The 16,463-nt window shown below is 43.7% G+C and overlaps 3 protein-coding genes across 3 annotated transcripts; all 3 read left to right on the top strand.

The window, feature by feature from the left end:
• Positions 1 to 721: 721 nt before the first annotated feature.
• Positions 722 to 1,699, top strand: SERLADRAFT_431856 (uncharacterized protein; the record flags this gene model as incomplete). Its single annotated transcript, XM_007312158.1, has 1 exon — positions 722 to 1,699. One exon carries the CDS (start codon positions 722 to 724, stop codon positions 1,697 to 1,699), a length of 978 nt encoding a protein of 325 aa, XP_007312220.1.
• A 7,119-nt stretch (positions 1,700 to 8,818) lies between these two features.
• SERLADRAFT_344757 (uncharacterized protein) lies at positions 8,819 to 9,719 on the top strand (the record flags this gene model as incomplete). The annotated part of the gene is given in 2 exon segments (XM_007312159.1): positions 8,819 to 9,160; positions 9,180 to 9,719. 2 exon segments carry the CDS (start codon positions 8,819 to 8,821, stop codon positions 9,717 to 9,719), a joined length of 882 nt encoding a protein of 293 aa, XP_007312221.1.
• Positions 9,720 to 12,430: 2,711 nt separating this feature from the next.
• SERLADRAFT_338068 (uncharacterized protein) lies at positions 12,431 to 12,994 on the top strand (the record flags this gene model as incomplete). Its single annotated transcript, XM_007312160.1, has 1 exon — positions 12,431 to 12,994. A coding segment is annotated over one exon (564 nt), but the record flags the coding sequence as incomplete, so codon positions are not given.
• Between the last annotated feature and the right edge of the window lie 3,469 nt (positions 12,995 to 16,463).

Raw genomic sequence — 16,463 nt, forward strand, 5'->3', positions numbered from 1 at the left:
CTGCTTTTATCAACTGTACAGTACATAGCTACAAACACTCTGTATTAGTATAAATACCCCGATAGATCAAGGAGACTCCTCAGTGAGTCCTCCTGTTGTATACCAACAAACTCTCTGCAGCCTAAGGGGTAACCACTCCCCATTCACTACCTTTATAGTGTGTTCTTTTGTGCGCCAGAGTAACTAACCCTTGGTTGTTACATTAGGACTTGCTCTTCTACTTTCTCACATGTTGTGCAAAAAGTCCCACTGGGCACCCGGACTCCAGGGTGAAGGAGATTTGGTTATTGTTTGGGAATATCCCGCATAGCAGATAGGTGCACTCTTCGCAATGGCCTTGTAGTGCTTTGGGAGAAGAAACAATACCTTTAATATGCGGACCCCAGCGTGAAGGGGAGTACTATAGATCAACAATAGTGTGCACACTATTGTTGATTAAATTTAGAAATACAAAACTTCTTCTTCAAATACCTCTGCCCAGGCCGGGCACTTGCCTCCACCAGTCTGGAGAAGGGTTGGCAGCTTAACAAGCGGACCACCCCCTGACAACCATTCGGACCAGGGTTTATTACGAATACTTTTTATATACTTTTTCAAATACTATAGTGTGAGTAGTTGGAGATTGAGACCCGATACTCAGCTGGGAAGAGGTTGATCCACAGATAGCAAGCGGGGACCCTCAGTTACCTTTTTTTTACATTACCAAAGAGAACAAGTCGACATGTCGTCACAACCGGATATGAACAGTCTGCTGCACAACATGTGTGCACAGATTCAGGCGTTAACGAATCAGCTCGCCGAGATTCAAGCCGCCCCAGCAGCGGAATCTACGGTTGCGCAAAAGTTCAACAAGAAAGTCGAGATCGTCGCTGACCCCAGCGCTTTTGAAGGAGATAGGGCGCAATTTGCCAAATGGTGGATCAAAGTAAACTGGGACACGTTCGCTGATGAGTTTGAAATAGCGATGGCTGTGCTGTCAAGACTGAAAGAACCTGTGGCGGGTCAATATGCCCAAGTAAGAATGCAGGAGTGCTACACAACGGGAGTGTGGCCTACCTGGGATGATCTCAAAGTCGAGATCGAAAAATACTTCAAACCCCAAGCTGAGCGTGACTGGGCGCATCAGCAAATCCGTACCTTCAAACAAGGAAACATGAGGACGGATGACTTTGTTACCTGGTTCCTGGCCCTCTCCATCCAAGGGGGTCTAGGGAATGAACATGCAGTGGAGTTGTTGGAGCGCAATGTATCACCGGCCATTGCCCGACAGCTCTACATGCAAGATATGCGGAGCGAGAACCTTGCAGCAGCTGCTGAGGAGGTTCAAAAAAATGGTAGGGCCATAGAGCTCTACGATATGCAATTTGGTGGTGGGTCCACCACCAAAAACAATGTATCCCAGAGGTGCCCTGGGTCATCAAACCACCATAATCACTCTGACGGGTTTAAGCTGTTTGGGCTGCAACCAGGGCAGGGAGCCCCTATGGATATTGGTGCGGTCCAGGGCGGACAGATGTGCAGATTCAAAGGGAACTGCTACAATTGCGGCCAAGAGGGACACATGTCCCGAGATTGCAGAAATGGGGCGCAGGCTGCCCAACAAAAAAATAATCAAGGGTGCCAGGCGCACCAACTGCCCCTGCTCCGGGGTGTTGCACGAGCAATAATGGAAAGAAGGGGATGGCTCCCCAATTTGTAAATCGATTTCTAAATTTGTTATCTGAAACCTGTACCTGTATGAAGCATTGTGACTGCAATATTTATAATACTACCGCTGCACCAGCGTCTCCTTTGGAGTGTGGCCCCAGCAAGACAGACACTAGGGTGCTTGATTCTGGTAGAAATAAAATAGAAAAACATGTTTATTTTGATAATTCTTCTTCTTCTTCGGGGCCACTTCTCACAGAAATCCCAAGATGTGTTTTGATGCACACATATTTATTCCAAAAATAGATCTGTTTAGACTTTGGTGTGGAAAACCTTGCCCGGGGCATAGTATACCCAACCAGCGCACTGCTTGATTCAGGCGCTAACAGTATCTTCATAAATCAGGTCTGGGCGGAGCAAATCGGACTCCCCCTTGTAAAGTTAGATGTGTCTATTCCCATCTATAACATTGACAGTACACTTAACGCAGGTGGCTGCATCACGCACAAATGTTCTGTTGTTGTTGAGTACCAAGAACACAGAGAATGAGTCACCACTGAAGCTACTCAACTAGGGAAGATTAATTTAATCTTGGGCTGGACCTGGCTATTTAAACACAATCCTGAGATTGACTGGCAGATAGGGGTTGTCACATTGTCACATTGTCCTCAGGAGTGTAATGACTTGGGTAAGCCGAATTATGTCCGTCAAACTGAGCTTGATAAAAGAATACATGCTGGTCACATTTATGCCAAGCTTAGATCTTTAGAAAAGATTGACAATGACAATGATGAGATAAAACCCGAGGAAGAGATTAAGAGGCTGGTACCTCCCGAGTACCATGACTTCTGGAAAGTCTTTTCTAAACATAAGTCAGAGTGCTTCCCAGAGGCTAAGCCTTGGGACCATGCAATAGATTTGAAGGACACTTTCAAACCAAGAAAAGGACACATGATTCCCCTCTCTGCTCCAGAAAGAGATGATGTCTCAAGTTTCATAGATGAACAGCTTAGGAAGGGTTATATCAGACTTTCCAAAAGCCCTATAACGTCCCCGGCGTTCTTCATCCCTAAAAAGGATGGTAAGAAGCGCGTGATTATGGATTATTATTACGTGAATGAGCACACGGTTAAAAATGCGTATCCGCTGCCTTTGATCAGTCAGCTAGTAGACAAATGGGCTGGCGCCAAAATCTTAACAAAGATGGATCTCAGATGGGGGTACAATAATGTACAGATCAAAGAAGAAGATGCTTGGAAGGCCATGTTCACGTGCCACCGAGGATCCTTTGAGCCCCTTGTTATGTTCTTTGGGTGGACCAACTCACTGGCAACCTTCCAGAGCATGATGAACAAGATCTTTGTGGATATGGAAGACTGTGTTGTCATTTACATTGACAATTTGTTGATATTTACGAAGTTGGACAAAGAGGCTAAGCATGACAGGATCGTGCAAGAAGTCCTTTGATGGTTACAGGAACGGGACCTATTCGTCAAACCCGAAAAATGTAATTTTAAAGTGAAGGAAGTAGACTTCCTCGGTATGATCATAGGCCAGAATGGAATCAGGATGGATCCTGAGAAAGTTCAAGCCATATTGGACTGGCCAGAGCTTACTCGTGTCAAAGGAGTTAGGGCCTTCCTTGGCTTAGGAAATTTCTACCGAAGGTTTATCAAAAACTTCGCAAAAATCACGAGACCGTTGAACGATCTCACTAAAAAGGATATTTCTTGGCATTGGGGCGCCAAAGAACAAAAAGCTTTTGATAAGCTTAAACAGCCATTTACAACAGCGCCCATATTAGCATTTCCAGAATTAGACAAAGAGTTCCGGCTAGAAACTGACTCTTCTGATTTTGCTAATGGGGCTGTTCTATCAATTAAATGCCCTGATGATCTTTGGAGGCCTTGTAGCCATCATTAGAGCCTTAGAGCACTGGCGGCACTACTTAGAAGGTGCTAGACACCAATTTGAAATTTGGACCAATCATAAGAATCTGGAGTACTTTATGATGGCCCAAGACCTGAACCAGAGACAGGCTCGCTACACGGTATACTTGTCAAGGTTTAATTATAAATTAATTCATAAGCCTGGAACTTCAATGGGGAAAGCAGACACTTTGTCCAGAAGAGAGGATCATGCCAACGGCATAGAAGATGACAACAAAGGTGTTACCCTGATTGACCAATCAAGGGTTGCCAATGTTAGAATTGGGCAGGATTCTGATCTTCTGGAAGTCTTCAAGAAAGACATCTCCTCAGAAGAGAAGGTGTGCCTTGATGGCAATGAAAACTATTTATGGGAAGACGGGCTCTTCCATTTTAAAGACAAAATCTATGTGCCTGAGCCCGCAAGAATCAAGACAATAGACAGACATCACGACACTCCAGTGGCTGGGTACCCTGGGTGGCAACAAACAATGGAGTTGATCTCCAGAAACTATATGTGGCCTGGCATGGTTAAAGATGCACAGGAATACATAAAATCCTGTCTGAGATGTGCCATGGCAAAGAACTCTCATCAACTGCCGGCTGGTAAACTTATGCCAAATCTGATACCAGCTGGTCCCTGGCAGGATATATAGGTTGATTTCACAACAGATCTGCCCGAGTCAAATGGGTATGATTCAGTAATAGTGGTAGTAGATCACTTCTCCAAGGAAGTAGTATTCATTCCCACCAACAAAACCATTACCATCGCTGGTCTGGCAGATTTATTTAAAGACTTTGTATGGTCCATCCATGGATTACCAGAAACAGTTATTTCCGATAGAGGACCTCAATTTGCTAGCAAATTTACAAAAGAATTATGCCGGATGCTGGGCATCAAACCTAAATTATCAACGGTGTTCCATCCGCAGACTGATGGACAAACAGAGAGACTCAACCAGGAGTTGAAACAATATTTCTGGATATTTATTAATAACAGGCAGACAGATTGGGCCAGGTGGCTCGGCAGTCTAGAAAACTGACCAAAAAGTGGATTGGCCCATACCGGATTAAGGAAGTCAAACCCAATGCAGTGGAGTTGGAACTCCCAAAATGAATGAGGGTAGTACCCACGGTCAATATTAGCCGTGTGAAACCCTACAAAGGGCCGCTGCCAGGACAGTGTGTAGACCGGCCCGGACCGGTTGTAGTCACCCAGGAAGGTGAAGAAGAGTTCAAAGCCAAACAGGTGGTGGATGATGCACGCTTGAAGCGTGGTAAATTAGAGTTCCTAGTCCTATGGAAAGGCTGTGGCGATGAGGACAGAACGTGGGAGCCAGAAGCCCATCTAGATAACTCCCGCAACACTGTTCGCGAATTTTATTCTATGAATTCCTCAGCTCCTAGGAAGCTTAGAGGCATAGGTTCAAAACTTTTTAATTTCCTTTTTCAAACTATGCCCGAAAATTTAACTACCACCTCCGGTATATGGTCTTGCCTGGAAGTTGAGCCTTAGAAAGGGGGTAGTGTTACAATAACACAATTTTTGGACCTTTCCCTTAATTTTCATTCTCCGCCTTAACCTTTTACTATAGTTCACACTCCGTGCCATGTGGCACTTTCCTTTTTCATTCTAACTCCACTCTTTTGCGCAACACTGCCTTTATTCTTCTTTTAGACACAAAGTCTCTCACGCAGTGGAGCTGATCACACAGGCTGCACCTTCTGACATCATCAGCCACTGCTTTTATCAACTGTACATTACATAGCTACAAACACTCTGTATTAGTATAAATACCCCAATAGATCAAGGAGACTCCTCAGCGAGTCCTCCTGTTATATACCAACAAACTCTCTGCAGCTTAAAGGGTAACCACTCCCTCATCACCACCTTTATAGTGTGCTCCTGTGTGCGCCAGAGTAACTAACTCTTGGTTGTTACAGTAAGTTTGTGCTTCCAAAACAATCACAAGGTTATTGGAGGGCAGCCCTTGTGCCATGTATGGAGGACCCAATCTCTATCACTATTGCAACCCACCACCATGAAGATGTCTTCCAACAAGGACTCGCCACCCACCAAGACCAAGGTGATTCCAGCGTCCGCCAAGGGCACTGCGTCCAGGTCAAGGCCTCCTATGACCGGCATGCAACAGCAAATACTTGATTCCCTGCCAGGAGCATCCAATCAGAAAATATAGACTGGACCAATGCCCAGAGGATGATTTTTGAGCACTCACCAGTAATCCTCAACTTTGCAGATCTCTGTACTAAGGTATTTTTATCTTTTTTAGAGGTACTCTACTGATTAACAGATTTATTACAGCTATCAAATTTTTACACAAATGGCTGCAAGACCGCATCTACGTATCTATGCATACCAATGTCTGCCATACCTAATGAGATCAACATTCAAAATGACAATGGATCTTTATTGGCTTTTGTATGCCAGGATATGCCTCAAGATATGAAGACCAACCTGTCAGGCAACCCAAAAGCATGTATAGATGACTTACCCTTGTTCAGAAATGGAGGAAATTGTGCACAGCAATTTCAATGCATCTATTTTTCTTGGTGGAATAGGTATGGTACATCAGTAAGTTGTTCTATGTTATATATGGTTTGTGCTTTCTTAACAGAGTGTATACAGGGTCATGATGATCCAGCAGAGCATCCAGATAGACTTGTTGGCGCCAACCAGAGTCAATCTTTGCCTTACCTATCCAGTGAAACTGAACAGAATGAACAGCTTTATTTTAACCTTCAAGCAGCCTTTGGTGAGGTGTTTGAGTGGATTGAATCAAAGGTTTTTTTTTCTTTCCTTTCTGTGGATGTATATGATTTGAATACATTTTCTTACAGATAGAGCATTGTCTTCCTCAAGAATACTCTAATCTAGTCAAGATAGTGGATACTTTGCTAGGCAAGCCTGGATCTCCTGTCAGCCCATTTCTCTCCCTTGTCATTAACATTAATATTTGCACAAATGCTCATAGAGATAGTAAGGATCAAGATTTATGCTTAGTTTTACCTATTGTGATTTTTCTGGGGGTGGTCTTGTTATGAATGAGCAAGGGCTTGTTTTTGAGACTCACAAAATGTTAACAGGGTATAAAAATTGTTGACCATCCATCATTTTGGGAACTCCTTTTACTTGTGGGGGGAAAAACTATCACAGATGCTAACATCCCTCATCACTCAAAAATGCGGGATATTATTATTTCTGAATGGAAAGACTTTATGATCCAACTACATAAGAAGTTTCAGGTAACATTATTAACTCCATATTTATATTCTATCTTATGACTTTGTACAATTTAGGAATCACCAGGGAAAGTTAGCTTCACTGCGGATTTATGGCAGAACAGAACGGTGCAGCATCTTCTAGGTGTAACTGCCCACTGGTTTTCAAAATGTTCTGGCCGCTTGGAGCTCTGTACTGAAATAGTGGGTTTCCATAGAAAAAATGGGCACTACACAGGCAAGCATGTTGCAGAGGAACTAGTTGACATTTTTCAAAATGTGGGAGTAAAAGCAAAGGTAAAATTGTTCATCTATTATTTTGTTTTTCTAATATATTATATTTCTAGATTGGCGCTATCACAATGGACAATGCCACATCAAATGATTGTGCTATGGAAGAATTAGCTGATATTTTAAGCAACAAGTATTCAATTATGAATTTTGATCCTATTGAAGGATGTATGCATTGCTTTGCACATATCATTAATTTTTGTCCTCAGGCTATTATCAAATCTTTCTCAAAGCTAGGAGAAGTGGATAATAATGAAAACCTGGATAACTTGAATCCTGGTATTCCTCCCTTTGAAACCAGCCAACAGATATGGGAGCAGGCAGCAGCATGGGATCCATTTACAATTTGAAGAAAATCTGTTCATGCTGTCAGGAAGTCATCTTACTGTTGAGAGTGATTGCAGCAAATTATAAAGCCAGGGAATAAAAGTAGGACTTTCATCAAACATGATAAAAGTGGAAAAAATGAGGTTGTTACCTTACCAACCTTGGAGCTAATATTGGATGTAAAGACAAGGTGGGACTCCACCTACTTGATGTTAGGGAGGCTTAGAGAATTGCAACCAGTGAGTACAATATTTTGTAATAGAATTTTATGTTGAAACAAATATACAGGCTATTGAGCACCTGGGTAGTTTCATCCTATTTAGGCTGACCTCTACTGAAACAAATCTTTTTAGTTACAGAAGTATCACCGTACAATATCTACTCCTAGTACACAGCCTGGCCAGCCGCAAACACAGCAATTTCAACCACCTCAACTATATGGATCTACAAACTATCAAGCTGTGGACATCATTCGTTCTTTGACTGAGGAGTATGGATTATTAGACATGGGCTTACCTAATATTTCCCCTGAATTAAGATCAATTGAGGAGGAGCATAATGCCTACCTGGAATTACCTAGAGAAGAATACAATATTATTCAGTGGTGGGAGGTAAGAATAATTCATACTTTACCTGTTTGATACTAATTTCTTGCATCCATCTATCAGATGCATTCCCACAGATTCCCCACATTATTTTCTATGGCATTGGACTACCTCCCAATTCAAGGAACCTCAGTCCCTTGTGAGCGGGTTTTTTCTTCAGCTGCTTTGACTGCCACACCAAGAAGAAATAGCCACAGTGCTGACATTATAGAAGCTTTACAAATCCTCAAGTTCTCTGCGTGCCGTGATGGATCTAACTTAATGTCATTTTGGAATAATCCAGAGGAAATGTTATTACCTGAGTCAGAAGATGTAGCTGCTTTTGTATGTTCTATTCTGAAAATATGAATTGGTGTGTTTATGATTTACCATATGTGGCTTACTGTAAATGTACTATGACTTATTTTTTCCTTTTGATTTTTTCTCAATATTCTGTCAGTTTCAAAGTCTGATAAAGTTTGCGCTACCAGCTTGTAGGTCTAGGTATTCAAAAATTCATACTTTTGTCACTACTGAGGTCCTATTTTGCATACCATGTTTTCCCAGCCAGCTAAATATAGTAAAAGCCTTTTTGTTCTTTCAAACTCCAACTCTGAGTCCAACTAATCCTTCCTCAACTTTTGTTCCGCCTTATTTCTGTGTATATCTTGGTGTATATAGGCTCCCTTCTTCCTCAGGATGACTGCCTCTAAGGACAAACTTGATCTGTCCATAATCATCAATCATCAATACTGCTTGGAGGAGCATATTGCCACAGGATCTTTTGGTAAATATTCATATATGTTATGGATTTGTTTTTATTTATACCAATATCATAAAGGACAGGTTTGGCGTGGCTTTGATATGCTTAATCATGAGGATGTTGCCATTAAGCTAGAAGCTGGTGATACCTTATCAACCCATCTTTGGAGAGAGGCACAGATATATGAACAACTTGGAGGTTGCATAGGATTTCCCAAATTATATTGGTATGGATCTCATGAAGATGACAATGAAATGGTCATAGATTTATTAGGAGCTTCACTGGAACAAGTTTTTAATCTATGTGGCCGTAAATTTAGCCTTAAGACAGTGCTGATATTGATTGATCAAATGGCAAGTATTTTTTATTACTACAAGAATGTAGCTCATATCTACTCAGATCTCATGGATTCTTCATTCCTATCATCTTGTTCACTGTAATCTAAAGCCAGAAAACTTTCTTCTTGGTGTCAATGGAAGCGCTGGCATCCTGCATTTGATTGATCTTGGCTTAAGCACAGAAAAGATACACCCAATCACTGGTGAACATATTCCCTACAAAGATGGCCAGAAATCACTTGGCACTATTTGCTATTTATCATGCAATGCTCACATGGGCATCCAGCAATCCCAATGTGATGACTTGGAAGCAATTGTCTATATTAAAATTTATTTTCTCCATGGATCTCTTCCATGGCTGGGAATCAAGGGCAGCAAGGAGAAAAAGTACAGACTTATTAAGAAGAAGAAGCTTCACACTACGCCTGCTGCACTATGTCATGGTCTTCCCAAAGAATTTCATGACTTCCTCTTGTATACTCGTTCACTCGCCTATAATCAGGATCCTGACTATTTTTATATCTGTAATCTATTTCGCAACCTTGCAGCACATCATGGCTTCCTGTACAACTATTCATATGATTGGACCAGAAAGAATTAACATCATCACATCTACCAATTTGCCAAGTTCATCTGTGTAGCAATCAACAGTTTGGATGAAGAATATTACTCAGAAGTTGGGGGAAAAGGTATTTGAAGGTGTGGTATTCAAAATGCTATTGCATAAGGATGTTACTTCACTTTTTTCTGTTTTCATTTATAGCACGACAAGTTATGTTTTTTTGTTTTCTTTTTTACTACAGACTTCTGAAGCCATTCTTTTGGCATAAATCTGAAATTATCTTACTATTGGTGTTGCAAATTATATGGGAGTTGTCTATTGTATAAGTTCTATCTGTCTATTGTTTCCATGGATTATTATAGGTGGAAGCTGCATCTCAAACTGTTAAGTCACTAAGCCGCCAAACCATTTAATATCAATAGCCACAGTTCAATTTAAAGAAGTTGCAGCTTACTTAAAGCCACAAAGCTGACAAACTGTGACTTATTGAGCTGCAGCTTGGCTAAGCCAGCTGCGGCAACACTAATCCAGTCCTTCCTAGGGTTTGCCAACTTCTACCGTTGTTTCATTAACAACTACTCCGGCATTGTTGTTCCACTTACCTGCCTTACTTGGAAAGATATTCCTTGGAATTTCTCTGATGACTATCAAAAGTTTTTCATAAGTGTTGAAAAACACCTTCACAATTGCTCTGGTCCTCTTGCACTGGGTTCCGGATGCACAATTGATTGCAGAAACCAACACTTTAGACTACACCATTGTTGCTGTCTTTTCCATCTTGGCTCCGGATGGTGAAATCCACCCTGTGGCTTTCCACTCCCCTACCCTTACCACTCCAGAGCTCAACTATGACACTCATGACAAAGAACTACTTGCAATGTTTGAAGCTTTCTAAACCTGGCAACACTACCTGGAAACATAGTATAGTAATAATGTTCCATCTTAGACGGCGCATTATTACCTGATGATATTACTAGATAGATGGGGCCAGCAGAGTCTGGCGGAGTGTACCAGCTGGGCCATGTTAGACGTGATATTATTGTGCCCATCCTTAACAACCCAGCTGGGTGAGAGGCTGCCCATCCTAGACTACCGGGCTGGGTCAGTACATGTACAATACAGGATAACCATCTTAAACAACCCGGCTGGGTGAGAGTCTGCTCGTTGAAGATGAGCTGGCTGGGTGACATGTTTTTATTAAATTGTGGTATTATTGATTGGCCCATTGTTCTAGTTATTCCTCAAACCCCTATGCATCAGATTGTTAGTTTTGGTGATTCTGCACCTTTGTGCTACCTATATATTTTCATTCCTTTCTCTATCTATTCTTCTATCATTCACTATTGATTGTGTTCTCTATTATTTCGCCTTTGTGGCTGCTTTGTTTACCTTTGTTTACAAAACTTCGGACAGTATTGCAGAGTCCAATACTTCCTATTCTCTAGTTACTCACATTGGACTCTAGGTACTGTATACCTGTCATACTCTCTAATAATAAAGTTACTCACATTGGACTCTAGTTCCAGTCCCTGATTGCTCTCAGCAAGTGGCTAGACACTTCCTTCAAGCTTTGTTCTTAATAGGTTATGAGCCCTGTGCTCTAGCCATCTTCCTGACCTCATATCTCACCATCCAAGTGTCCTACTGCTTATCCATCGTAACCATTGTCTTCTGGGATTCTTATTATCTCATCCATCACCTCAGATTACTCTGATCTCATCTTGATCTCCAACAACAACTCCTTGTTGCAAGTTACCCCCATTTCGGACGCTTTTTTGGTCTTATCTGCACCATATCTCGCCCAATCCTTATCTGATCGTCCTGTAACTTCTACCATCGTCTTCTACGGCCTAAATAACCCTAGGAGACCTGTCAGAGTGGTTGGATTTGAGCTGGATCTTTCTGTGAGCCTTCATCATCATTTGATCACCTTTTGGCCCCCTATTCCATATCTCCACATCCTGTGCTCGGATCTTGGCCCTATCTGAGCCATCTACTACCCTATACTATTGCACTTTACACCGTCAATTTGGGGACAATCCATCCACTCCATCATCCTCTGTGAAGTTTGCATTTTTGGCACTTTCACCCCTATTGGACTCCTATTGCATATCTCCACATCCTGTGCTTCACTTCTTGTGATATTTGGGCCATCTATTACTCTATAAAAACGTTCCCTATACCTCTGATTTGGTGGCAATCCATCCATCTTATCTGTCTCTGTATCAATTTCGACTTTTTGCCCTATTTTTCGCTTTTTGGCATATCTGGTGTGTGCATAAAGCTCCAATCTTCTCTACTCTGTCCATTATCAGATAGAACAAGCCTATAGACTGTGAAGCTCGCCTGCATTGCCTCAGTTTGCTGTTGCCTAGAGCCTCTCTCAGTCTGCGGTGTTTGGGGAGCTTAAGTCACTTTGTTGACTCATATACAAGCCCTATTAACCAACACTGTCTCGAGGCGATTTCTCTGTTAATATCAGTGTGGAATTGAAAGGGGAACACAGGTGTAACCCTGTAGCAGCACTAGGAAGCCTTAGCACCCTCCTGGATTGCTTTGGACGCTTTCTGGACGCTATTTGGACCTATCCTTGCGCTTTCTGACCCTCTCCATATCCTCTCTCTACCGCCTCACCATCTTATCTGCTCGCCTCCTACTGTTGCCCATTGTCTTTGCCACTATTCCATCGCCTATAGCCGTCTCTTACATCATTTATCATTGCTCTATTGTCTTATACAACACCCATCATGTCTGACTCTGATCCCAAGTTCCATCCCTTGTCTGGCACTAACTACCCCCAGTGGAGTGGTGAAATGCAAGCTTGGTTGATGACCAAGGGACTGTGGAGGCTCGTCTCTAGCGCTGAAAAGTGTCCTGGGACTGACGCTGAAGCAATAGAGAAATGGGAGTTGGGAGCTGAAAAGGCTGCTGGTGCATTATACCTCAATGTCACCAAAGAGCAGTGCATCCATCTTGATGGCATCATTGATGATCCAGTCAAGATCTGGGAGAAACTGGCAATTGTGCACGTCACTAAGAAGCCTGGGACAAGATTTAATGCCTATGACGACTTCTTCTCTATCAGAAAGAAGGAGGACGAGTCCCTGCAGTCTCTCATGACCAGAATTGACAAAGGCATGCATCAGATTCAAAATCTTTGTCCTACTGGCTTCTCATTGTCTGAATTGGACGATGAATTGACATGCATGGCCATGATTAGGGCGCTTCCTGATCAATATGCCCACTTCACTTCATCTCTACTACTTCTGGGCACCTTGGACAAGACCCAGCTCAGGGATGCTTTCCTTGCTGAAGAGGTCAATCACTGTCGTCGTGCTGAAGTCGATTCTGCCTTGCATTCTTCGTCTACCACTGCCAATAGCACCTGCACCCATCCTAACTGCCATCATTGCAACCAATCCACCACCTCTACTCGCGTTCAGTGTGATTTCTGTGGTTTACTTGGTCATACCCAAGATAAATGCCACAGATACATTGCTAGTCGCCAACAGGCAGTGGAGGGTGCTAAAAATTGCTACAAGCGTGGCAATAAGGCTCAGTCAGGCTCCAGCAACTCTCAGAATACCTCTCAGCAGCCCAAATCTTCGCCCAACAATGCCAATTCATCTACTGCGGTCACTGAATCAGCTTGAAATGCAAGTTTTTGTTCCATTCATCCCTCTGATCCTCATTGCCCTCTCCAACTTGATGCTGACATTGATTGGAATGCAGACACAGGCGCCACTTCTCATATGACACCTCATCGTCATTGGGTGCACCACTATACCCCATATCGTGTGCCAATCAAGCTGGCTGATCACACTGTTGTCTATTCAGCTGGTGTTGGTACTGTGGTGTTTAATCCTGTGATGAATGGCAAAGTGGCTAGGGCTGTGGAATTCTCTAGAGTGCTCCATGTACCAGATCTTCGAAATAATCTCCTCTCAGTCTTGTATTTAACTCGTCAAAGTGGTTTCAATGTCACTATTTCGTCTCATTCCATGTCCTTTATGCATGACAACACTCTCTTGTTCACTGCAACTATCAATGACAACAATGCAGCATTCCTTGATGGATCTACTGCTGCTTGTGTTGAATTGGGACATTTTACTGCGACTATACCACTTGATTTGATGCTCTGGCATCGCAGATTGGCTCACCACCATCATGCTGATGTCAAGAGACTGATACAGAGAGATCTGGTCACTGGGCTTACACTGGAATCCAAGGCTGCTCCTGATCCTGTCTGTGAACTGTGCTTGTCTGGCAAGATGCATGCCAATCCATTCCCCTCATCTGATACTCGCTCTGCTCATCCTTTGGACCTCATCCATTCTGATGTACACCAAGTCTCTTCCCCCACATTCTCTGGTTATCGCTACTGGGTCACCTTCATTGACGATCACAGTTGATTCCGTGTTGTTGTGCCTCTCAAGGCCAAGTCAGATGTCTTTGATGCTTTTAAGAGATTCAAGGCTTATGCTGAGACTCAATTGGAGCGTAAAATCAAGGCTCTGCGCAATGACAAAGGGGGAGAGTACATGTCCAAGGAATTTGAGCAATTCACAGATGACCATGGGATTGTCAGACAGCATACCACCAGGAATTGTCCTCAGCAGAATGGTGTGGCAGAGCGAGCAAACAGACTTCTGACTGAGCGTATCACTGCCATGTTATCAGAGTCTGCATTGCCTAACAGCTTCTGGGGTGAATGTCTGTCCGCTTTGGTGCATGTCTGGAACAGGTGTCCCACTGATGCAGTGGCCCATGCCACTCCATTTGAGTTGTGGTATGGACGCAAGCCTGACATGTCTCACCTTCGCGTTTGGGGCTGCACTGCCTATGTGCATGTGCAAAAGGACAAAAGAGGCGTCTTTGGCTCTCATATGGAGAAATGGAAATGTGTGTTTATTGGTTACCCTGAGGGGTACAAGGGATGGAAATTCTACAATCCTACCACCAAGCGCACTGTTATCTCTGAGAGAGCTGATTTTGATGAGCGCTACTTCCCTGGCTTGAAGAGGTCTTCTGACAATGTCCCACCTCCACCTCCCACTCCACCTTCGCTATCCATGCCATTGGGCCTGATTGAGGATGTCCCTGCACCAGGTCCAGGGGGAGATATGGGCCCACCAGCTGCACTTCAGCAGCCTCAGCCATTGCCTGACAATGGGCCTCATTTGGACCTTGATGCAAAACCACCTGTGAATCAACCTCCTGAGCTTCCAAATCACCCTCCTCATCGCTCACCTTCTCCTGACTTGCCTATTGCACTGAGACGCCCTGTAAGGGCTAGGAGACCACCTAGACCATGGTGGCTTCAACACAGACAACCTACTCCTGCCATTGAGAGTGATGACAGTGATTCTGAGGCAGTTGATGATGAAGTAGCACACTTTGGAGACTCTGCTGAGCCTAGGTCATTTGCAGATGCAATGAAGCGTCCTGATGCAGATAAATGGAGAGAGGCAGCCATGGAAGAGCTTCAAGCTCATGAGCGCAATGGTACTTGGTCACTAGTGGAACTACCTCCTGGAGTCAAGGCTATTGGTGGCAAGTGGGTCTTCAAGATCAAGCGCAACTCAGATGGCACCGTTGAGCGCTACAAGGCCAGATATGTGGCCAAAGGTTATAACCAGCGCCCTGGCTTTGATTTCCTCGAAATATTTGCACCTACTGTCCACATATCATCCATCAGAGTTGTCCTTGCCGTTGCAGCCATCCACAACCTCCATTTGTGCTCCATTGACATTTCCCATGCATTCCTGAATGGAGTCATGGATGTCAAGGTCTACATGCATCAGCCAGAGGGATTCTATCAGGGTCCTCGCAATCTTGTTTGCCAGTTGAACAAGGCCATCTATGGGACAAAGCAGGGAGGCAGAATGTGGAACCAGAAGATGCACACTGTGCTTGAAAAACCCGGATTCAAGCGTACTTATTCAGACTCTGCCATCTATGTCTTTAACAGAGCTGATGTGCGCATTATCCTGCCTGTCTTTGTTGATGACATGACACTGGCATCCACTTCTACTTCTGCACTTGACCAAGCTGTCAAGGACCTCTCCCTGCACTTTAAGCTTCGTGATCTTGGCCCTACTTCTTACCTACTTGGCATTTCCATCACTAGAGACCTAAGTAATCGCACCATCTCCCTCTCCCAACATCAGTACACTCTGGACATTCTGGAGCGCTTTGGCATGAAGGACTGCAAGCCTGTGTCCACTCCCATGGATCCTGGTTTGCGCCTCACCAAGGACATGTCTCCCAAAACATCCAGTGATGCTGCTTTGATGAAGGACATTCCCTACCTTGCTGCTGTTGGTGCTCTGATGTATCTGGCCACTACCACTCGTCCTGACATTGCCTACACTGTTGGAGTCCTTGCCAGATATAACTCTAATCCTGGTCTTACTCACTGGAGCGCTGTCAAGCACTTGTTCCGCTACTTGCAAGGCACCCTTGATCATTCCCTTGTCCTTGGTCCTGATCCTAATTCCACTGAACTCTTCACCACTTTCTCTGATGCTGATCATGGTGGTGACAAGGACTCTGGTCGTTCTACTGGTGCCTATATTGTCAAGATGGGATCTGGTGCTGTCTCCTGGAGCTCCAAGCTTCAGAACATTGTTGCTCTGTCCACCACTGAAGCAGAATACATTGCTGCTGTTGAGGCTGGCAAAGAGATTTGCTGGATGCAAAATTTGTTGAAGGAAATGGGCTATCCTATCACCTCTCCTTCCACCCTTCATATTGACAACCAACCTGCCATCTCTGTATCCA

Source organism: Serpula lacrymans, assembly GCF_000218685.1.
Source record: "Serpula lacrymans var. lacrymans S7.9 unplaced genomic scaffold SERLAscaffold_1, whole genome shotgun sequence".
NCBI classification, from domain to species: domain Eukaryota; kingdom Fungi; phylum Basidiomycota; class Agaricomycetes; order Boletales; family Serpulaceae; genus Serpula; species Serpula lacrymans.